The sequence below is a fragment of the Barbatula barbatula genome, assembly GCF_947034865.1.
Source record: "Barbatula barbatula genome assembly, chromosome: 22".
NCBI lineage: Eukaryota > Metazoa > Chordata > Actinopteri > Cypriniformes > Nemacheilidae > Barbatula > Barbatula barbatula.
The window spans coordinates 6,187,242-6,212,268 of NC_136785.1; the positions used below are offsets into that span (position 1 = coordinate 6,187,242).

General features: G+C 39.4%; 1 protein-coding gene across 5 annotated transcripts in view; it reads left to right on the forward strand.

Annotated features, from left to right (window-relative positions):
* Window positions 1–4,563: 4,563 nt before the first annotated feature.
* rxraa (retinoid X receptor, alpha a) overlaps window positions 4,564–25,027 on the forward strand; it is an 84,795-nt gene continuing 64,331 nt past the window's right edge. For 2 of the 5 annotated variants that reach the window (XM_079486294.1, XM_079486296.1), the window contains exon 1: window positions 4,564–4,806. In XM_079486294.1, the coding sequence (XP_079342420.1) occupies window positions 4,779–4,806 (28 nt within the window). In that variant the 5' untranslated portion in view covers window positions 4,564–4,778. Of the gene's footprint in view, window positions 4,807–5,040; window positions 5,159–25,027 lie in introns of those variants that run through there. The other 3 variants (XM_079486293.1, XM_079486295.1, XM_079486297.1) reach the window with 2 other exon arrangements.

A 25,027-nucleotide genomic window follows, 5' to 3' on the forward strand; every position in this document is an offset into this window, starting at 1 on the left:
GTATTACATTAATTTTAAACTAGTTATTGATTCATTATGAAGGTCTACCGGAAGTTAAAGCCACATAATGTTTATGTTTATGCTATATTTACATTGATACTTATTACATAAAGTACACTTAAAATATGTTTTAACTTTACTTAGTAATACTAAATAAAATGAACGTACAGGGTTTTCTCAGAATTTTTATGTTTGGGACCACTGAATGTTGAGTTCTTCATGAATTGACACTTTAAGGAGGAAGTCAGCCTCCGGCCTTGCAATGTCTTCAGAAAGCACTCTGACCTCTATATGTGAGGAATGTGACCCACACTGATCTACTGCTGACCACTGAGGATCCCTCAGGCAGGAAATGGAGAATAGTCCTATTTTTTTCACCTATTGGCATCTATTTTATATGGACTTCAAGCTGTTTCTTTACCCTATATAGTGTTGTGGGTTTTCAGCGTCAAACAGCAGTAGTGCTCACATCAATCTGGGTCTGAGCAACCATCAATATTTTTTCTCAACACCTAGAATAAATGTATAGCTTAAATGCACTGTAAGTCGTGTTGCAAAAAAGAGTCTGCCAAATGCATAAAATGATTTCAACATAAGAAACACATTGCTGGTTTGGATTTGATATTCGGTTGCCTGGTCTTTGGGATTAAACAGTAATCCTAAAATCCCGTACAAAGTTTGTGAAAACTTTTGGGAAAACAGGCTGCGAGTAACCAGGTTCCCATAGTAACTATCGAATGCTGTCAACGTAAACAATCATTTTGGATGAGCGTGTTGTAAACGCTCTGAGCACAATGGTAACCAAAAGGGCCGTGTTCCATTTATCACCACTTTTAAAACCTGAAAGAGAAACTGTCACTGTTACCTCGATGGAGGTCGTCACGGTGATGTCCCCCCCGAGGTGTGGACACATTATTCAAACGTGAAGAATCCAATAGAGATTCCCGACTATAAACACTTGCACATGAAGGCAGTGAGGGAGAATTGGTCTTGAAGTGGGAAGCCCTGAGAGACCCAAAACACCCTTTCGAGATTTATATGTGGAAAGGTCAGAGGTCAAGCAGCCATTAATCAAGGCCAAAGAAAGGGATTAAATAGCCGGGTCTCGCGGGCAGATGAGAGAGCGGCTGATTGAGGCGTTTAGAAGAGTGTGTTGTGTCTGTCTTAGATTACGGAGTATGAGCCTCGAGCTAAACATCCATCTGAACCATGGCCGAGTGCTTACACTCTATAATCAGGAGGCCAGAAGACCTCTGGAGTGGTCAGTCATACATCACACGTCTGTACAGGGAAAGCCTGTAGTGCTGTGTTTTAGGAAAACGCTCATATGGGTGCAATTTGTTAGTTTGTTTTGTACGTACTGTAAGCAAAATGTTTTCTTTATCTTAAAATCTACCCTTGTTGAAAGGAACTTTAGTTGGCCCAAAATATCTTTGGACTCTAATACGCATTTTCAACCGTATATTGCATAATATAACAAAAAAAGTAGACATTTTTCAATCGCTGTTAACTAACCCAAATTTTGATGTATGAAGTCAGTTGAACTAAGTTTCGTACAGATGTGTTCATCACATAAACAATGGACATGTTCAACCAATGTCTGACAATAAATGTCACATACAGCATAACAGCATCCATCAATATGAACTTTATCAGCATTTTTGCCACTTGGCAAATTTATCAGACACAAAACAAAACACGATTGGTTGCTTTACCTGTCAGTCATATGGCTTCTTTGGCGGGCCTTGGCCAATGAACAATACAATACAATTGTACCCTTAACAATACAATACAATGATCCAAAACCACAACACAAGAACACTAAGGGGAATCAATATATATTATTTCAGATTGAAAACTAATAAAAATCTCCATGTTGGTAACTTTAGTATATGAAAGCACCGACACTCTCTATAATATGGCCTGATCGGTGGACATCAAACTCATTGGATAATGAATGTTCTTGACGGTTACAGTAGCTATTAGAGAGTAAATAATTTGTGATTTTTATGGTTCTACGTTGGTTTATGGAGTAAAAAAAGTGTAAAAACGCTTTCATTTTCTAATAATAGGCAATTGTTATTACCTTACTTCTTGACTGATTCTGAAATTATTAGTTCTGCGATTTATCTGTTTAATCCCTCCTTTCTGTCAGCCTACTCTGATCTGATTGGTCAGAATGATTATGATTGTATTATTATACACACTCACACCGTGTCTACACTAGACGTAACAGACCGAAAAAACGCATAAGGAGCCATTATGATTTTACATTTTGTCCACAATGGATCCGGCGCGGTACGACGAACCCATTAAGAAACAGGCAGGTTGTTATGTCGTGTTGCGCCTTGCGCGTCCGGTGTAGACACGGTGTTATGTTTGTTCTTGTTGACAGTTATTTTCTACTTTTTAAAGAATAAGCAGATTAAAAAAAAAGAGATACACAGTAGTGTATTTTAAATATATTAAATAATTTGATTAAAAGTGATCAATAATCATGCCTGCAAATAAATGTGACAGTTGTTTTGTTTCCCTTCTTTTAAACTAATACAATAACCGTGACAAATAAAGTGAAAACTAATTTTTGCATTCCATAAAACAATCCACAAAACCACACAGGTGTAATGAAAGCTAATCGTTATGTTTATGACAAACGTCTGCGAGGCTTTATACGTTAGTCTCCAAATATAACTCACTCATAGTGGACTCAAATGACATTCGCATTATAGGCAATAGTGAAGGAGTGAATGAGGGAGCGGTTTAAGACATGTTCAGTATTGGCATTTACAACTTGGCAGACACACTTGGCCTTACACACAGCAACATCACACACTGCATGAAATGTAATTTTAAGGACCTTGTAATATTTACTCTTTAAGTAAGCTTAATCTATCTATTTTTACAGTCAAACAACAATAGCAGACAACAGATTCTACAAAACTCTAAGTAGACCCCATTGACGTCCACATTTGCACGTGTGTACAATGCCTTTGGCTCATTTCGTGACACACTGTCATTGATGTATAGGTTCAGCTGGTGGTGCTCAGAAGCGTGCACACCCATGTATCCTTAACATACATCAACACAGACACTAACACATGGCTCATTCATAGATCAAGCGACAACATACATCCCCTTCTCTTTCTTAATATAGATTGTCTCTGTGTAACTCGTGAACACTTTACATGCCTCTCTCTGACATTGAAAGAATTGTCAAAGTTGCACAATGTGAAATCCAGGAACCCCAGTTGGCCTACCCATTGGGGAGGTTATGTGTCCGCATGACACCCATAGGCATTCAGAAGGGTGTACGGGATAGAACGAACTGCCTCATAGCGTCCATCACATCCACACAGTCAATGGAGCCCAGTCACGCCTGAGTTAGGTTTATTGCATGGCGTAGACAAACGGCTTTGATCTCTAATGCGCAGCTGCATTAATTATGAATCATTCCCCGAGCCGAACTGCAGCGAACACCTTCAAATGCTCAGAGAACGATGCTGTGTTTTCACAGGCCCCCAGGATGGCTCGAGGACTGCATGTATATATACATTTATCTAAAAGAAAAACAATTGCTGGGTCTCCAAAGTATTCAATTTCTGGATTTCCGCCAATATCTCTCCTAAACTCACGGTTACTCGTGCTGCTAGGAATTCTCATATGCATCACCAAAAGCCACTTTCACGTGTGCGTCATTCAGATCTGAGCAGACAAATCACCAGAAAGCAAAGACAGCCGTGTGAAGTTACGATAAAGCTGCACGACGGTATCCAATTGACCAGAGCGTAATGTTGGAGAAATGACCTAGTTCTCTATAGGCTTATATGGATTCTGTAGTGCCGCATGCTGCGGTAGAAAACTGACTGCAGGGCCTGTTCCACAGGAACCAAACCCAGTCCATCCGCATTATGTATTATTCACAGATATTGCATGGATGCTTTGAATGTTGGGTTGAGTGAATGGTGTAAATAGAAGACAGCATCCTATTTGAAATGGACTGGTTTGTCACATACTTTTGTCCCAGACAGGTAAACGACAACATTACAACAAATATTACATTAGCTAAAAACTACAATATATGATATCAATGCCGTGTTTTATTTATTTGAAGATACTGAGCTCCTAATAAATCTCCAACTGTGCGAAAACAGAATAATCTGATAATTCCAGACTCCAGATTAAATAAGAACGTGAATCTGAGGAATTATTACCAAAACACGAAATGTCCCTATTGAATAGCCTCATATATACATAATCCAAATAATCACACATTAATTTATTTGTTTATAGTAGGAGTCTACACCTCCACACAATGTGCAAGTGTTTGTTTTAATAAACACATTTGCATTTAAATACTTTCAATAACTTGAATTAACAGGCTGGTCCCTATGAGCGTACTCCGTGTGGGTCTTTGTTTACTGCACGTGCATGCAGTGTTTTTATTCAATGAAATATTGTTTCTTTCCATGTTTGTTGTTGGCATCGCGGGACAGGAGGGGTTAATGTTCCCCTCACGCGTCGCTGCCAAATGCGCCTTTGTGCGCGTCAGTGGGAGTCCCCTTCACTGGGTCCCTTTGCAGTAGCGTGGACCGGAGAGTTGTACACAGAGCCGAGGAGAAGCGTGAAGAAACACAACTAGTGCAATAAAGTGAACATTTGACACTATCGCAAAGCTTTTCAAGACTTGTCACGTTTACCGCGTGGATCCGTCTCGTACTGTCATCAGAGAAGGGCTTAAAACGCGCGCGCCTCAGCTGGCATGAGCTAACCCACCAGACATGGAAACCAAACCTTTCTTGTCATTGGGTAAGTTCACCTCTAAACTCAGATATGTTCATTTTCACCAACCGGTGTCCGGACGGATGTAAGAGCCTTACATTTGGAAAGTTTCTGAGTCTGCATGCGCGAATATATATAGCTGAACGACAAACGTGGACGTTAGCGTGAAATCGCCGGAGAACGCGCGTTGTGCAGACGCGGCTTTGCATTCATATTCCTTTCGTGATAGAAATCAAGCAGTTATTATCGGATGGAAATGCACAGCGGTGAATTGAATGGTGTGGATCAAGGCAGTTTTAAAATGACGTTAAACGCAAAAGTTCGCCAAGCACGCGCGCTAAGAGTGACATCTCTTTCACTCTCGAGCTCACTATTTAATGTAAGTTTCTCTTGTTATGTTGTTGCATATATTCACACTGCATTGCATGCTTTTTTTGCCACGGCGGAGAGTCGAAGCATGTTCGGTCGTGCATGTCCTTGGGAACGCGTAATCTATGTGTCAAAATATCAATTCACGGCAAAATGCGGACTAGCGTGAAGGATTGTTTCTTTGAAAACGTAAACAACGTTGCACATCACTCGAAAGTGCGGCGAAAAACGTAGATTTGATACCGTCGGAGTTTCGCAGGAATCGACGAAAGCACCAAACCTCGAATCCTAATGGAGGAAAAAAGCAATCGTCTATTTTTGCTTCATGTTTTCCCTGTTAACTCCCAGAAATGCAGGTGTATCGTCGTTTCATTCACTTTGGTCTGTGAGCACCGTTGATAAATAATATTAAAGTTGCTGAAGTGTTTAGGGTGTGAACTTGGAAAACTTTCGCGTTCTGTAAAGAGTTCGCAAGGAACACGGAACATCAAAGAGCAAGCGGCTTTCCTTTGCGGTGTATGTCTAGGTTTAATAATAAACTTACTTTGTGTCCAAGGAACAAACTCGACGCTTTAAAAATGCATATCCTATTTTAAAGCCTCTGCCGAGGAGAAATGTAGGTGTGGCTTCCATTAGTTCTTCATTGTGGCGTGCGCGAGAGCAGCAGCATTCCATAATAATGATAAAACATTTAATAAAATATTAATTAAAGGGTATCTTTATTCAATAACATTAGTTGTCGGTTCTTTGGATTCCATCGGTCACTGTGCGATTGTGACATCATTGAGCTATTTGCTGCAGTCGAGATAATGCGATGCCAAAAATAGACAAATACACTAGAGATTTAGATAGTGTGATGTATATTAAAATAATAATTTTTTTATATATCCCAGTCTGCGTGCGGCTTACTCATGCAAGGTTTGGTAAATAGATACGGTCTTAAATAAATGATACACATTTTACTCTCATGTATGGGCTCACTTCCCATGCATGAAGATAAGCTCAGCAGTCACACTTGATTTGATTCACACTCGCACATACTGTAACCAGCTACCTCTGCGTTTTCACTCAAGAGCTGTAGGCAAGACTGTTATTGTGTCTGCATCTCTTTTATGCAAGAGTCATGTTACACCTTGACACACGTCGTCACCCCATCAGTTCACTGTGATGAGAGACGGCAGGAATGCCGGCTTTCCCGAAACCCCCGGTTAAAAGCACATATTCCCAGCATAGCAGCAGCAAAGCCACAAACTGCATAATAGAGTTTCTGTAAGAGCACATTTGAGTTTATACCGGGAAGTGCGGCGCTTGAAAAGTAGCTCTGCGGCTTTATACTTAACATGTCGTTCTATAGGTGTATGTCCGTTTGGTTTGTAAATGCATAATTGGAGCTGTGCGTCTTTGCTGAGGATACCATTGTGTGATGTGGAAATGAGCGAGAAATAATTTGTTGCAAGAAAGCGCCGTGTTTGGTTTGTTTATGTTGTTGAAAAGCTGTTGTAACCCGCTCGGTTTCTCCTTTAATTTTCTGCAGTCGATTGTTAAACTTTATTTCTATCACCCTGCTGTATGCCAGAAGACCGTGTTATTATCATATATGCCTTTTATTGACCTTCATAAAAGTGAGTGGAACTTCTTGAAATGTCATCTGTGATTCAAACTAATTTGTGATTTTATTTTTACAAAGCATATTTATCCAGAAGTCATCGTGAAAGACAAAAATCATTAACAATTCAAGCGCAAAACATGTGGCTGCTTGCGAGCAGAAATGTAATTTCCTGCTGCATGTGCAGAGATGCTGAAGATCAGCCTCATGCCCTGGCCTGCTGCATTCTGACACGTAATCATTAAACAAGAATAATTTCTTACGTTTACAAATGTCTTTGTGAGTGTAATGCAGTAGGGTTTCACGTATGCTTTTTCATGTTCGTTGTGCAATGCGCAGTGTGCAGAACAGGTCTGGTTACGAACTATTTTTCTTGCCCTGGGCACAGGTGCTAAATACCTCATATTTGTCTATTTTTGCCTACAAAGATTTAATGAACTCTTTATGGAAATCACAAAAGCAAGTTCTATGGACTAACGCTTGTATTGCATCAGGAACATAAGTGGAAGCTGAGATATTGCTCCCTGTTACGCTGTATATCATTAAACGCTTCCCTTCCATTAGCAGATCAGCAGTGTACACTTTGGTTGTTATTTATTTAGGTAAACCAAACTTGTTTCAGGCCAAACTCGTTTTTTGGTGCTTCTGAGTGACAGGAGGTGGGGTCGTCTCTGCCCCCATCGGTGAAGTTCATGGTCTTTGATGAGAAAGTGACATTCATTGTTGGGGGATGCATACCTCTGTCGGTCATAATTCACGAACAAAGGTAGCGCTGGGCGTGAGTAAGTTAAAAGGAGATTTAATTGGGGTCTGCAAGGATTGTTTACCTCTAAAACCCATGCAAGTTGTGTTTTTTACGGCGGGGCAGTTTTAGGTTTCTTGCCGGATGGTTTTTGGCCCCTTTTGTGAGCGGACTGCAGCTGTCATTTTACTAGGGAAGCTTTATAGGGAAAGTTAATGTCTTAAAGGGATAGTGCTTCTGCTTTATGTAGGTTTGCTGCTCAATATCCATTTAAAAAAAACACAGAATTAAGTTCAGCAAATCTAGCATGGATGTCCACCACCAGTGTATTTCGATGGACGGGTGTGTTTTGATTCGTTACTATCTTGGTTGATCACATTTGGTCATATCCTATTTATCCCTGTTTTCTAAAACGCATGTCTATGACCCCTTAGCTGTCCCAGGAAACGACAAAGCTCTTTAATGCATATTATCATATATAGGCAACCACAAAGCTGCTTTGTACCTTTTTTGTGTTTTTCTTATTTTCCCCTGTAAAGCTGCTTTGGAACAATGCAAATTGTGAAAAGCGCTATATAAATACAATTGAATTTAATTGAAAGCAACTTTTCCGGTGCGCGCAAAAATAGTGTTCCAAAGCAGTTGTTTATTGTAACCATGCGTCAAACCCATGTTAATAATTTGTGAGTTTTCAGCCTTCAGCAGTTGCAAGTGTTTTATCTATAAGGGGAGCTGTGGACTACGAACCTCAGACCTTGACTTCTGAACCCATGTGTTTTATCAGCAGTAGCATGTGCTTCAGGTTTCTAGAATTGGATTTTACCAATATCACAACAGATGATAGACTCTGAACCTCTGTCATACTATAAACCTATACGTTTGCATTAAAATGTGTCTGTAAAATATTGCTTTCCTGTGTTCTTTTGTTTGCTATGTAAAAAGGAATCGGTGAATAGTTTTATTGACAATTTAGAAAGTGCAAAGTATAAACTTTTGCATATAGAACATCGATTATGCCGTTTATTTGAGATTAATGCACACTGTCTAAATCACAGCTCTATGGCATTCCTCTCAGACATCAGCTTTGGGGTAGATGGTCATGCTGTCTGACACATCAGTAGGTTCTAGTCCGTAAAGGACCGTGGCTAATATGTGCTGTGGCTACAAGAGCACATTTTTCTATTCCTTTATTTTTGTAACTCATGTTTCATGTGCACACACAATTAAGCGAATGTTTCTGCATACACGTCGGTGTAGCTTGTTGCCGGTAAGGCACTGAACAAAACAAAAAGCGAGCTAAACTGTGTGTTCAAAGGACTCTGTCCATTAATGCCATAGTGTGCACTGGATATCTAAAACAACCCGGCAGATTAGGGACGTGATCGTAATTATGATAATCCGTATATATTACAGCAACCAAAATACGATGATAACGATAAGATGAGCTGATTTCTATGCAAGTAGATACCGCCGGGCAGTGACCACAGTTTTCTTCCACATCAGTTTTTTGGGGCTAAGCCAGGTGTTCTCAACCTACATCTCATCTAGACAGATTTTTTTACCGGGGGCCTGTGAGAGTGATTTACGGTTAGCGGACGCCTTTTCTTTTATCCGTCCACAGGTAGTCTCATCGACTCCTGCTATCAGGGTCTCACCTGGGCTTCAAATGTACTCCAAGACTCGTCGGAGATCTCACTCGCACGTCTGAGTACGGTTACAGATGATACAGGATGGTGGAGGCAGCATGGATGCTTTTGTAACCGTTTATATAAATCATCCAGTGTGTCAGGGGCCTTAATAGAGACAGTGTCTCTTTCACAGAACCGCCGGTCCATTGACGATCTGGTGCCTTCGGACCCCCCCTAGCCTTCCTCTCGCAGCAGAACACGCCGCTTATTATCCATTTGCTGCGAGCGGCGCTGCTCTTTGTCAAGTGGCTGTTGAGCTGTGGCTCACTCCGGTTGAGAGGCTTTTAATCTTGAAGGTGTGCGAACCAGTAGCTTCCTGTCGCTTTAGTGTGTGCGAGTGATGTACACTGCAAAAATGTACACAGTTTTTTATTTCTGTGTACCTTTTTCAGTGTAAAAAGCTAAATATTTTTAAAACAAGGAGCAAAGAGAAAAAAATGATTTGTATTATTTATTGGGTTAATAATTTCTTTGTTATTTATTTATAGACATTTCTTCTTACAAAAAAAATCTAAGGGATGCATTATATTACAAAACATACATTATTCTCTCACCCGCATCACCATCATGATTTCAAGCCCACATGACTTTTTTTGTTGTAAAAAGGGAAAGGTGGTGTTATGTTGAATGTTAGTGACTGACAGCCTCAGTCACCTTTCACTTTTAGCATTTAGAAAGAAAGAGCCGTTTTCTCAAAAATGATCCTCGTCTTTCAGTGAAAAAAATCTCATTGGCTTGAAAAGCAGCAAACGTGAATAAATGACAAAAAATTATTTTCTGTTTGCATTTTCCTTTTAATCTTAAATTCTCTGACAAAAGAGTCTCATCTTACACAACTTTACTCCTCATGGAAATGTATCTGGTTTGAAGAACGTCCAAAGGTTTTTTTACCAGTAAATAAGACAAATACTGATTAACAAACTCATTATTTGCATTGTAAACTTTTCTAGTTCATAGTGGATAAGTGGAGCTGACTGCTTTGTGGGAGGTAATTGTGGTTTGGCAGTTGTCCCTTAGTCGTTGTTTGCATTGGAAATCCAAGTTCAACTTCCACTTCGAGTCATTTGCTCAGCATTGCTCAGGGCTGAGAGAAACGTGTTCATGGTGGAGTTTGAAAACGCCTGTGGCAAAATTTTCTGCAGAGAGTTGGGCAACGTGGTTTTCAGGCAAACAGGAAGGCAAGCGGACACAGACAGACAGACAAGCAGGCAGGCGCTGGCAGTTCCCTTCACATCAATTTGTTGCATACCAGAAGGCTTGCATTCCAGCGCTTGCAGAAACGGCACCCGGCTAGTTCAAGTGTCACATTTAAGATGGTTTCTTCTGTTTTAGACTGGAATGTGTAACATGAGACGGCTTTGTATTGGAAAGACCACATCAGAGTCCTAGAGCAGGCATGTAGGTGTGTGTGTACCTTATGGGGTGTGTGAGAGCTTACTTGAATGTTTGAATGAGAGACAGCTTGTTTTAAATGCTATGATTTAAGCAAAACGACTGTTTCTTTGCATGCCGTCTGGAAGACGCAAGGTCAGAGGTCATGGCCAGGTCGCAGCCTGTGGGGCATAAGGAGCTCCGGCATACAGTGCGCAAACATCTTGCTGTTAATCACTCTCAGGAACGAGAGAAAACCACAATTTTTTTCCTCCATGTCCTGTTTTCTTGTTACGTCGCGTCTGCGTCAAGTTTACTTACTGAAGTTGTCTAAGCCTCCTTTAATAATGGATATTTTAGGCAGAGTGATGGATGTGAACGGCTTACAGTACAAAGGAAAATAATACTTATAAAAATAAGAAGGAAGGACTGAAAGAATAGAAAGTAAGTCACTCCCTGAAGCGGTTAGCTGGGGGAACTGAGAGGTGGCACATCTGGATTGCTTCAGCATATATATTTTGTAACATCTGGAGAAATCTCATGGAATTTAAGGGTCCCCTCCTTTGATTTGGCCCTTATCCCCCCCCCCCCCTCTGCTCTGTGTTCGGCATGTTCAAAGTCTCAGGAACGTCTCTGGAACATAAATGAAGGGGGGATTCCTATTACAGTGGGGGCAGAGTCATTCCAGACTTGACCGTGCTATAAATTGGGCTCCTGTGCCTGGTTTTCCTTTGTACAGGTGGCTAATTAAGTGACACAGAGGTGAGAGACGGTAAAGCGAGCACCAGTGAAATTCAACTCCCCATAAACATCCTGTGAGACAGACGTCCCTAACTGTTTTACCACAACAACAGCCACTATTGCTTGTTGGAAATGTTTTGGGGGGGGCATTTTAGGTGATGGTGTTTACAGATTTCATGTCTTCTTTTAACCAAATAATGCATGAAGTAAATAAAGCCTGGTTTTAGATGAGCTTGCACATTTTATTTGGTGACATCATGTCATTTCTTTTAGACGCATTATAAATGATGTATTGCCAAATATTGCAATACACGATATGCAATAGGATCATTCTTGCTGTTTGAATTTTTTTAAAGGGGTCATTTGAAGAGGCTAAATCGAATATTATTGTTTGCTTTAGATGGAATACAATATGTAAACACGATTTAAGGTTTAAAAACGAGGCAAACAAAGAGGCTTTCGTTTCGCATAGAAATGCACATCGTCTCCGCGACATGGCTGCGCCCGCGACGGTACTATGAGATTTACAAGACCGCCCACCTTACTTGCGGTACACTTACTACTTAGATTTGGGCGGTCTTAGTCAAATCGTGTTACGAACTAACGTAGATTTGCCCGGGTGTTGTTACACGAGGCGTTTCAGGCAGGTCTGGGTGAGCATTCGCTTCTAGATAAAATGCATCTTTTGTTCCGACCCTTAAATGTTTGCAATTTTACATGTCTAAGACATGCATGGGCAACTTATAACACACCAAAGACAAAGAAAAACACGTATTTCCGGCGAATCACCCCTTTAAACTATATATAACCAACTTGTTTAATTTTGTTGATATTGAACCCACATAAGCATATGACTTTGTTGATCACTCTCACAATTACCAACGCTTCTTTAGAAAACAGAACGTAAACCTGTGTATCAATCAAATCCCAAACATAAACCCCAAGCTTTAATTTTGAGTTTTTTTTATTCAAGTTGAAAGCAGCTTTGATGTGTGTAGGGCTGTGAACTTTAGTCGTTTAGTCGACTAATCGGTCGATGCCGTCTTGGTCGACTGACATTCTCATTGGTCGACCAGTTGCCTATTTTTTTTAGCCTATGTTTCATCCCCAACTTTAAATACTTTAATTTCGGCTATTTAAAAAAAATCACTTAATTTTCAAAGAATTGTATTATTATTATAGTTTTATGTATTATTGATGTCTTTTCGTTGTTGTTTTATAAATGTTCTATGACGATTGTTTAATAAATGTTCAATCAAAATGCAAAACATCGCGTCTTTTTTTTTTTTTTTTTTTTTTTTTTTTTATCGCGTCTTTTTTTTTTTTTTTTTTTTAGTCGACTGATCGCTGCGCAGGACAGGACTTTGGTCGACTAAGCATTTCTTTGGTTGACTACAGCCCTAGATGTGTGATTGTAACCTTGCCTGAGCTGAGCCTCTGGTGGGTCAGGGAATTAAAATTCTGTTTTAAGAGACTTCAGTGGATTGAGCATGCATGACGCGGCAGATCTCGCTTTAGAATTGAAGACACGTCATAGACAGATGTCATCATTCTAGAAAGACAGTGCATGTCAGCATAATCCCTCGTGTGATGCGTGATTGAGGATTTGTAAAATATTTCTGTAATGGAGTGACAATGATCTGGAGCGTTTTTGAATGTGATATGTCATCTAAGATAATGAAGGGATTTATTTTGCCGTAATGACCATTTCACTGTTCCTTATTCTACATGTAACATGCAAAGTTGATCTAAAATGATTCACAAAATGACACAACGTAGCATAGATATGCATGTACAAGGCTTTAGGTGAAATTTGTTTTGATCTTCTATGCTCTGGGCTGTCTTACCTTATTGATTGAAAAATTAAAAACACACTTTTTGTAGACATGAAAGCCCATTTTGGTTTTGTTATCCCCCCCCTTTATCTGTCTGTCTATCAGTCTCTCATTCAGTTTTTTTCCTTAGAGGGACAAACGCAGTTGGTTAATCGTGTCCTATTCTATCTGTGCACAGAGCTATTTTCTCGATGTTGCTGTGCAGATGGCCTACATCTTTCTGCTTGACTGCGTTGGGAACAGCAGGGAGAGGCTGATGCACATCATCATCGAGTGTGTGTGTGTGTGTGTGTGTGTGTGTATAGACTCTTTACATTATTTAATTCCCAGTCCTCCCTGCACACCCCACCACGTCCCTCAACGCCGTACAAATCAGGATTTTTCTATCAGCGTTCCTAGAACTCAACAGGCACAGCATGCATCAACAATCAGTGCCCTCGACTGCATGGAGCATGTGCTTCTCTACCTGCTGCAGCCGTTTGGGCTAAGTGGGATATTCTAGAAATGGGTCTATACATTATCAATATCTCAAGCTTGTGAGAACACATGCGGCAGGTGTTATATTCACATACTTGTGCTTTTAGATTTGACTGTGAAGTCGGTCTGTCAGGTCACCTTGTACCTCCAGAGTCGCTTTTGCTGTGTTAGCTCGGATTTTAGCATGCCGAACTTCCTAAGCTGAAATGACATACTGTCTCTCTTGTTTAGCATCTGTTATATTGCTATTGTTGTTGTTTTTAAGGTCTGTTTTTATTTATTTTAAACGTCGCCAAATATATTCTCTGAGCTTTTTTAACTGGATCACATCTCCACAAAGACATTTAGACTGTTAAGAATGAATTTTTCTAATAGACGTGGTCTGTGTCATTTTAACATCCTGAAGCCTCAAATTTACAAAAAGCCGCAATGAAAGAAATTAAAAGCCACAATTGTGTATCTCATAGCCTGGCCGTGAGTGATCGTGGAGGTTGTGGCGTTTGACTGCACAGCATGTGTTTGAAAGAACTGTGGGTGGCGAGGTGACTAAGATGCAGTTTTTGTTTGCACATGCAGAAATTGCGAATCCGTTCTGTACGCCTCATTAATAGCCCTAGAATATTTTTAGAGCCTTGTCACTGTTATGAAACGGAAAAACACTTTCCCTAAGGGAGTCATATGATTGACTGATCTGACAGATAACATTACTCAAGCCTGAGCATATGACCCTGACGAAGCGTGGAGCAGATATTAATGTTAAACCTCAAACGTTCACTTTTGTGTAATGTCTTCAAAGGTATCTAAAGTAGCGATGCTCATTTCGGTTAATTTCCCTAACCCGAGAACCGAGGCCCGTTATCTGAACATTAACCGTTAACTGATAAGATTTATTTTAATATCAAATTTTAATAAAAAGAAAACATGCTGTCTCTCATTTCGAAGGCTTCGTCGGGAGGACGCGTATGTAGGCGACATACGCCTTCGCATGCGAAATCCGGAGGACGCAGACTTCGAAATCAGGGGGTCTGTGACACGTTAAAAATAAAATTACAGATTTATTTTAGCATGCAGACAGCAGCATAAGGAAAAGATCAACAACAGCACCTGCATTCACATATGATAATATTTTCACAAACCTGCAGCGTTTTGGACAATGGAGTAAAGCTGAAATAATATAAATCCAAAGCATAAAATAAACAGGCTAGAAAATAACAAAATGTCGTATCAAGTTTATTTCCATTTTTTCATCAAATAACAATTGCAGGCCTACCTTAATCCAAAGCGTGGAGTTTTTATTTTATAAAATAACATGTTTGCATGATGTGGGGACAATCTGGAGCCTGTTGACAGTTAAGCCCATTGGACATTGAGTCTTTGTGACATTTGCGTCTGCACGCTCCATAAATTAACACATGTATAGCATATTTTTCTTTAACCATTAAGAAAACAAAAAAACATGTATGATTTCATAGTTATTTAAGAACGCATTATTTTATTATTATTATTATTAATAATATTTTACTTAAAAAATAAACATACATTTAAATCTTTTAACTGATTGTATTATAGGTCAAAATTTTGACTATTGGTTAATCGTTAAATGGTAACTATGAGCATCCCTAATCTGAAGCGATCATCAGTTGTGATGCTGATTGGATGATTGAAACTCTGAAGGCATTGTTTCTAGGTACTAGGTGATCTTGTGATTTGATAAAGAAGCGAAGATGATGATGGCAGTGTCACACATTTTTTTTCTCCTGCTGTCAGCATAGACCCTTGACATTTCCCTCTCGTGAAATGTCACCTTGCATCAAGTCTCACACTCTAATCGCAGTAACCGCTTTTCTTTTTTATTCTACTTTTTCATATTCAGCCACCGTCAACCACCTCCTTTTAAGTTATTCCTAAGCAGTATTTGTTTTAGTCTCATATAACTTTTATAAAGTACAGGGGCATATAGGAAATGATGGGGCAGTTAACTCAAAAGTGAAAATTCTGTCATCATTTACTCACTCTCTTGTTGTTTTATACCTGTATGCCTTTGTTTTTTTCTGCCGAACACAAAGAAGATATTTTAATGAATGTTGGTAACCGAAAACAGCGGTACCCATTCACTTCTATTGGTTTTGTTTCTATACAATAGACGTGAATGGGTACTGCCATTGTTCGTCACCAACATTCCTCAAAATATCTTTCTCCTGCGGAAGAAAGAAAGTTAAAATTACAAGAGGCTGATTAAACGATAGAATTTTCAGTGTGGTCAAACTAACACTTTAAGGATAAAATATCAGATTTAGCTTTTAAGCAGATTGTTTAGAAACCATAGTCAGAGCTGAGCTGAAGGATTCATGGCAGTGTCTCTCTCTCTCTCAGACAGCCGTCTCATTTGTCTGTCTGTAAGGATGCTACTGTTCCTGACCCTGTGTATTCAACTCCTTCAGTTCTGCGCACACACGGCACACTTCATCGACTCAGGCACCTCGCTGCTCTGGACGCTCCCCCGCCTTCAATCCCAGTCTCGGCCCTTCACAAAACACTGATAAAGCTGCTGTCAACATTTTTTTTACATGGCCACATGCTGTAGAAATGTTATCCTGCCTACAGTTGATCACTCGGTCATGTGACCTGACCTAGTTTTCCTACTCTCCGTCTTTCAAAAACCATCTTCCCCTCTTTTCCCCTTCTCTTTTCATCCATTCGTCGCTTCTTTTTGGGAGGAAAAATGGTGGATGATCCATATATGCGGCTTCTGTTCTCGAACTTCCATTTTTATGCATATTGAGTCATTGTTTTTGTCACATTTGAGGCCTAGCTGCTCTATTTTCGGAGAAAATGAATTTGGTGTTATCACATATATTCAAACAGCATGCCCCTTGTTTGTCATTTATGTCCGTCGAAATTCAACTATACGCAGCCACTGAAGCATCGGCAACCTGCATGGTTTTGTAATCACGCTAATGTTCATGTTATACTATCTGGTAAATCTGTAAGCTAAACAAAAATGTCATTTAGCTTGTATAGTCACTTAATTTTCCTGAGTTGTTGATGTAAACTGTTTTTCACACCTAGTGGTGAGTTAGAATTTCACAATTTTAGTACTTTATTCATATATCAGTAAAACATTGACAATTTCAAAATCAGTTTCGACATTTGGCTTCATCGGTCTTTGTTAAATCTCTAAACTAAACCAATTTTTTTTTTCTCTTCTCTCAGCTTTGTTTCCTGTGTTAAATTATTTTCATGAAGGGATGTTTAAGAACTGGTCTGGCACACAAGAACGTGTTAAACCGCTTGTTTAGGCGGAGTGCTGCCGACCTAAGGTGAACCATGACTTATGTAAAGCCACTTCTCATATATACGTGTTTCTAAAAATCGCAGCATCCACGCGCTGGCTAGCAGGCCGGATAAAATATAAGCAACTTATATTTCACAGTCAGGGATGCATCCTCCACTGCACAATATTTGTTGAACGACCTTAGATTTCTTTAGGTCGACTATTATGTGATAAAAGTTGCATCAACTAGTCGATGACGTCATTGAGTAAAATAAGAGCTGGGAAATGGTTTGTAACAAGATTTCATGGGTGTGGGCAGTAAGACACTCGTGTGTGCTGGCTGTGTGAGAATGGCAGGACTCCTGCAAATAGCCTCTAAATATATAGTATCTAAATACAAATAAACTGTTGTTCATCTATTGCACAAGAGCAACAACAACTAAACTAAATCAAACTATTTTAATGCGTGAGGTCTATGCAGGGCTATGCAGTAAAAGAGCAGAAGGTGGATCTCTACAGCAGCCTAACGTTGATCATGATATGTTTTCTCGCCTTGAGCATTGTGCGGGTATTAAAGGCCAGGCACTGAATTGGTTTGTCTTATTTAAATAATATAACTTTTTCTGTTTATTTAAATGGATGTCTGTCCTCCAAAGCACATCTAACCTGCGGGGTTCCCCGCCTCTGGCAGCTCAAATTAAGTGCTGGGCAGCATTGTGAAGCCATCTGTCAAAAACGTAGGTGTTCTTTTTTACTCGGCCCTGTTTTTTGATAAGCACGTATATGCAGAAGTCAAATCATGTTTCGGGAGAATTATACATTCATTTATATCGTCTCGTCTCGACAACTGCAATTCAATGTATGTAGGTATTGGTCAATCCTACATGAACCTCTTGCAAATTGTCCAAAATTCAGCTGCCAGAATGCTTACTGGCACATGTAAATATGAGCCCATTACCCCCATCTTGCTCTCTCTGTGTTGGTTTCCTGTATGTTTTAGAATAGAGTTTAAGATCCTACTCTTTGTCTTTAAGGTTTTAAATGGGTTGGCTCCTTCCTATTTATCTGAACTTGTGAATGTTAACAGATGTCAACAAGATGTTTAAGGTCTTCTAGCCAGAAACTGTTCAAGGTTTGCAGATCGTGGTTAAAACGAAAGGGAGACCCGGCTTTTGCCATATGCGGTCCCAAATTGTGGAATTGTCTTCCGCTTTCTATTAATTACATTTCTGCAGAATCTCTTTTTAAAGCAAAATGAAAAAAACACATTTTAGCAAAGGCTTATGTTGTTTGTGTTTTTATTTATTTTCTATTTGAATTCATCTATTTATTAATGCAGCAGATGCTTTATCATAGCAAACTTGCAAACGTAGCACCTCAGTCAGTGACACATCAGCCAATATGAGAAACATTTTTATTTATTATGTTTCTTTTAAGTTTTGTAAAAACGGGGAACAAGTAAAACAATAGCCCGTAATATTAAAAGATCTGCGTGTAAAAACTAGCGCACTGAAATGTAAGGTTCTACCTGCGATCTTTTGCGGCGTCAGAACAAATCATGATGTTGCGGGTAAAAACAGGACACACTGTGAATGATTCTTGATGAAGCAGGACAAGATGCTATAAATCCTGCTTTAAATGTCGCGTCAGAGCACTGCACAAAACTGTATGATGTACACGTGTTGTTGTCCGTGTAAAGGATCCTCTGGAAGACTGCCTTCATCATTTCAAAGCGCATGCTTATTTGCTGGAATGTTTGCTTAGCAAACTGTTTGCGCTCCCTCTCCAGATCGTAATTGGGCCTTGTGCCGCCCCACTTGAACCTGCTGGGTGAGTTTCGCTCGATTCATGAAGTGCTAAACTCTGATTTCTTTGGGTTTGCATAATTGTGTGTTTTCTGTCATATGGTAAATGTGGAAACAGGTCCCCTGTTGACATTTAGGGATTTAACATAAATGGTTACGGGCATTTAAGGTGAGCTGAGGCTAGTTACAAAAGTCAAGTGGATGTCTTTGACTGTGTATAAAATTTGAAAGTTGTCAAGCTGGAGAGGCATCTTTGCATCCCAGAATCCAATGTGTACTGTTTGTAAATGTTTTGAAATGGCCTGTTTTGGGAAAGCAGTTTCGTTTGTTCTCTATGGTGTAGATACGTCTGTTTAAGCCCTGACAGTTTTAGTGATGTCTCAGTTTGATATCAAGTCTGAGATTTCCAGAATAATGAGCATGGCCTGGTTTCTGTGATTTTGTTTATAATTTTGTTTTTCCTCCATTGATGTGGAAGAAGCCCAAAAGCTTGTCATGCTTTGCTATTGCAGTCCACTAATATTGAATGAAATTCTTGCCCCTTTTAGTGTGTGTGTGTGTGTGTGAGTGTGTGAGTGTGTATGTTTAAAAATTTAGTTCAGACTGCATGAACTTGGTAGTCTTGCATGTTTTGCAAGTACATGTTCTTAACAGTGATTCAGACGAAGAAACTTTAGCGAATTGTTAAAATATTGAACAACAGTTGAGTGTTTATCAGAAGTAGTCGAATTACTTGCTGTTTGTTACCAAACACAGTAACAAATTCTACCTAAGGTAACAACTTTGACTGTTAGCGACATCTTTGTTTTGCATGGACAAGATGGTACCAATACTATTATCTTAGCCGGTGTTCGGTAATATGGTACACCACGGTAGTGTTATTGAGGGCACGTCAAATCACTGCGAAGAAAAATGTACCTTATCTTTTCCTTTGACTGGATAAAATAATACTTTGTTTATACTGCATAAGCGACATACGCACTCGCGTGCTCCGATGTAAACAGCCTGGACAAGGAGAAGAATGGGGGAAGGCGGAGTGCTGCCGACCTAAGGTGAACCATGACTTATGTAAAGCCACTTCTCATATATACGTGTTTCTAAAAATCGCAGCATCCACGCGCAGGCTAGCAGGTCGGATCCTTTTTGTTCTATAGACGAAAGACACCAAATAAGGATCTCCGGGAAAGACGACCTGACAGTGCAGTTGCAAACCATTATTACAAGCTTTCCGTGGGGAATCCCGCAAGGGTAGTGACACAGTTTTAAACACCGTTCTGTCATGTACTTGCTCAATAATTGGTTTTAGCTCATTTTTTACTCAAAATAACTTAAGGACTGCCACTTTAAAGTTAGACTTTTGACATTTGATTTAATTTCCACAATAGTGCACACATACTAACACACAGACACGCACAGTGGTTATCACTGAGAATCACACATTTAAGATAAAGGAGAGAGAAACACAGGTCAAATATTAAACGGACTATAAATTCCTATATGCAATATTAATTAAAACTTTCAAATTTTAATTTATAATTTAGTCAAAGTAATAATCTAATTGAATAACTGAATAAATAAGAGTAATCCCTTACTTTACTTTTTACTCAAGGGTAAACACTGCAAATACGCAACCAATACTGTGTGTGTTTGTATTTTTCAGTGCATCGCTCATTTCCTGTCACAGTGTTCTGTTTACTTGGTTATTTGCATTTAAACATGAAGTCAGCCTGCTGGGAAGAGAAAGATAGCAACAGGTTTAATGTTCTGCCTAATGCTGCAGCTTGCAGGAACGCTAAAACCCATTCAACGCGTAACAGGATGTGGAGCAGAGGTCATCCACAAACTCCGCTTCACAAACTTTGGGGTTTTCGATGTCTGTTAGTTCGTAATTGCTTCATGTGATGAAAAATGAAAAAAAGTTTGGAGTTAATGAATATGGTTTTGGTTCCTCTAGATCAGACTCCAGTCATGTGTTCAGTAACAGTAAGGATGAGTTGGGCTGCACGGTTTTAAACGCTTCCTTGTCTCTGTCTTCATCAAAGAAGCCTCTCTCTTCTCTCTTCATCCAGTCCAGTCACACAAATTAGATTACGCCGTTTGCCCAAGGATCTCCGAATTTTGGGTTGAAAGTAAAGCCCTTGTTTTATGTGCCCTGGGGCAGGCCTGACCTAAAGTACATAAGCCATCTTTTAAAATGTCTCCCTTAACCTCATTATCATTCTTCTCTTTCCTTCCTGGCCCCTCCCTGCTTTTCACCCCACCTTCCTGTATGACATGATTTTTTGAAATAACATACAATGCAAAATGAATCTCTTTGAACATAACGCACATTGACTTGCAATTGCTTTTCTATTGAGGAAGCACACAAATAACTAGTACCATCTTTATCTCGACTTCCCCTGTTGGTAATTTCAAAGATACAGCACAGCAACATTAAGATTCCTGTCCTGCAGCTTTACTGTGGTCTTGAGGTTTTCAGCATCACACTTGGGTGTCTGTACTGTCCACGCCATCTTTACTATGAACATTCGATGTGAGAGATGTCTGTGGTCACAACTGTTAGTGGCGCAACACATTAACACCTACACGGAACCACATGGACATACAGTGTGTCATCTTGAGAATAAAACTCGTATAACACCTCATTTCACCCAACTGAAAGTACACTAGTAGCTTTTTTTGAGATTTCCTCTCAATGCATTCGATGTTGCATGGTTTCCTTGTGATAACCACAGCTCTTAACTGGTTAGCTGTGCAACATGTGGGTTTGTACTCGAAATGGCACTCGAAGTGGCACTTTAATCGACAACCAACTCTTATATTAATATGTGTCAATGGTTTATATAGATTTGCGCATAGTTCCTCTAGATATTTTTAGGGATTGTGCTTTTTGTTTGCTTTAATGGTAAAACTCTTTTAGAAAAGCTGTAAAATATGGTTTTAATATTATTCATATTTTGTACACGTTTTACTCAATCATGTGTTCAAAACCACCATTTATTAATTTTACATAGTAAGACAAATGACGTCATTTTTGTGTGAAACGGTACCTGAACTAGATAAAATACAAATATAAGATTGAAAATGAAATACTATGAAATATATTAAATTATAAAAAATTTAATTATATAATTAATTTACTGTAAGCTTACTATTGCAAATTGGGGTAAGTAGACATTTTGAATAATACCTTTTTATGAACTTGCTCAATATAACATTTTTGTTCATTTTAGCAAAAAAGCTTAACTGAACTGAATTCACTTTGAATCACGGTCTTGACCAGTGGTGTAGATTTTAACATCTTTTTTTTTGCAGAGTGCTAAAACAGGAAATAGTTTGTGGGTTTATAGTGCAGGTCTTAAGTGTGGCAGGGGAGGGTGTGGTATTTAGTTAAAAGTGGCAAGAGCCTGATGATACCAGCTTGGCGGGGTCCGAGAATGGCCTTTGACTTGACACTTAAAACCACTCTACTCCGTGTGAGGCCACCAAGCAGGCTTGGTGTCAGTCCTGGTGACCTGTCCCGTTTTTTGATTGGTCAGACCGGAACACCTGTGGTCTCAGCAGTGGCCCTTGCTACGGGTGGAATTTCAGGGCTAGGTAATGTTACGCCCCCTGCGGGGAGCTGAGAAAGGAGGAGCAGGGATGGTGAGAAAGAGGTAGAATGTGTTAAGACCTCACGTAAAACGCAAACCTTTTCAAAGCCTCAGCTTTTGTTTTATCTTCATCACTTTCATTTTGACCTCTGGATGGTGTCCTCTTTTCTAGTTCTTTTGGGGAAACTGGTTAAATGTGATTTCACATGCTACGCATAGCAATTTTTTCAAGAGAAAGTATTATAGCATCAGCTGTTGCTTCTTTGCATAAAAAATCATTTTATTTATAGTAAAAACCATATGTTTTATTCATAAAAAATGATTTTATATTATAATAGAGATCAATAATATATACCTCGAAACCCGGCTCTCGTCCCGCCTACCTCACTACTAATATATATATAATGTTAGTCCTTTTATATATATAATTGCTCATACGGTGATGTCAGATTTTCGTCATAGTTCCCACCTGTAAGATGTTTGACATTTCCTTTGTGTAGATCGGCCTTCAGAAGATGGATTGTTCAATGAAAGAACGATTGTACCGGCATATCGTTAGAGTTCATCCCGGAAACTCAAAATCGGACCATCATCTCTGATGGGCTTTAAAAAGCTGACAAACTGTCAGTGCTGTTATTGAATCTAATGAGAGGCTTCTCCGTCTGATTATTTTTGTAAGTGGAAGGCAAACATCTGAAGTTCATTTTGGTTACCGCTGTAGACCACGCTCAGGCCGTGAAAGGAAAGGAGAGTGTTTGGTGCTTGCGTCCTCAGCAAGACTATACTTGAGTATAAAGCGTAATTGGTTCATACGTTCCAGCGTTGTTTAAACATTCTTCCCGTGTCCTTCATGTTAGATTGAAAATACGCTTCCACATTCAAGGATGAGGCAATCTGCTTAACGTCAATAGCCGTTAATACAGAGAAGAGGATACAATAGGCTTTTCAAGGCCGCGTGGAATGTCCTACGCCTCTTTTCTCCTGAGATCTCAAGGCTGTGTTGGGCTCAGGATGATCCAGCTGAATTTTCTTTGTAAAATTTTAGCTTTGTCTTGCAAATCTGAAACTAACAGAAATCCTTGAACAGAAAGGACCAACTATGAACAGTATTTAAAGATGGAATGTCATTTTAGTAAAAGGAATTGCAAAAATAACATCTTTTCTGCCACAGTGTCACAAACCTAATGTTGATGTAGTCATTTACTTATAGTATTTACATCTTGAATTTTTCTGTGGGACTAGCAAGAAGCCAGTTTCTCATTGCCTCCCTTGATGCTGGTGATGAACCTCTGCTATACTTTGATGTTGAACAGGGATTGCGCAGTGAGATTTAAGCAGTCTCAAACAGAGCTGTAGTTCCCATTACATGCAGGCGGCCTTTGACCTTCTGTTGTCCCTGAGGTCCAGCAAAATCAGAATTTTCATAAGCAACGCTCTAAAAAAGTATTTTGTGACTCTAATACTTTTGGGCTTTTGCCACTTTGTTCACAGAGACACTAGAGACAAGGAATACGATTCAGACGTGATGTAGACCATATTTAATGATGGATATCCTGCATGAGCAATAGGGCTTAAAAGGAAAATTCACCCAAAATGAAAACAATCTTTGATCTTTTACTTAACCTCGTGCAATTTCAAACCTCTTTGACTTTCTTACTTTTGCAGAACACAAAAGAAGATATTTTCAAGAATGTTTAAACGACATTGAACTTCGTTTGACAGCCATATTATGGACACAAAAGCACATTTCTCAAAGTATCTTCTTTTGTGTTCCACAACATTTTCAATTCTGGTTGAACTGCCCCGTTAACATGTCTAGTAATATGTCTCTACTGAAATGGGTTTCATGACCTTTACATCTTTACTTGTTTCTGATTGGTCATTTGTTGCATCCTGTTGTGTCATTTGCAAGAAACACCAGCTCATTGTGTCTCTAGATGATATTTCATGACGTGAAAAAGTTCAGTTTACATGAGCGTGGTATTTAAAGGTATTTTAATTTCATCAGTGCAATGTTTTAATGAGCCAGTAAAACACATACTCACTCTGCAAAGATTGTCAGGAAAGATAACTGGGATTGGATTCAGGATACAGAGACTCCATCCCCAAAGCCTTATCGAGAGAGAGATTAAATTTGACTCCATCAGAGATGTGTGCCAGGCCAGGACATAAAGCTCCAGTCCAGAGGAATAGTCGAAAGACAGATTACTTAATCTTAATATTTATCGAGGTACAATAACATGGTCATGCTACATTGTTTACATGCAAATCTCTGATTAAAACCCATAAATTAAAGCTCTACACATAGCTACTGTAGTAAGTGGATGGTAATTTAGAAACTGAACTGTAAGAAGTGAAGTATTGTGAGAAATATGATTTTAGAGAATAGATTATGCATTGGATTTGTTCTTGTCTTCTTTTCTCTCTTCATTTCTCCAACCATACAAACATTTAAGCAGTTACGTATGGGGCTGCAACAACTAATCTATAAAGCGATTATAAAAATAGTTGCCAACGAATGTCATTATCGATCAGTTGGTGTGTGTTATCATGTGGGGAGGTGGTCAGTTATAAAGTCTCCATACAACGCGAGATAGAGAAGATACTTTAGGTGCCACGAACAGACACCGTTTTAAATTCAGACGAGAAGCTCCGTGCCAATGCGAGCTGCGCAGTTTTAAAGTCAGACGAGACGCTCTGTGCCATGTGAGCTGCGCAGTTTTAAAGTCAGACGAGACGCTCTGTGC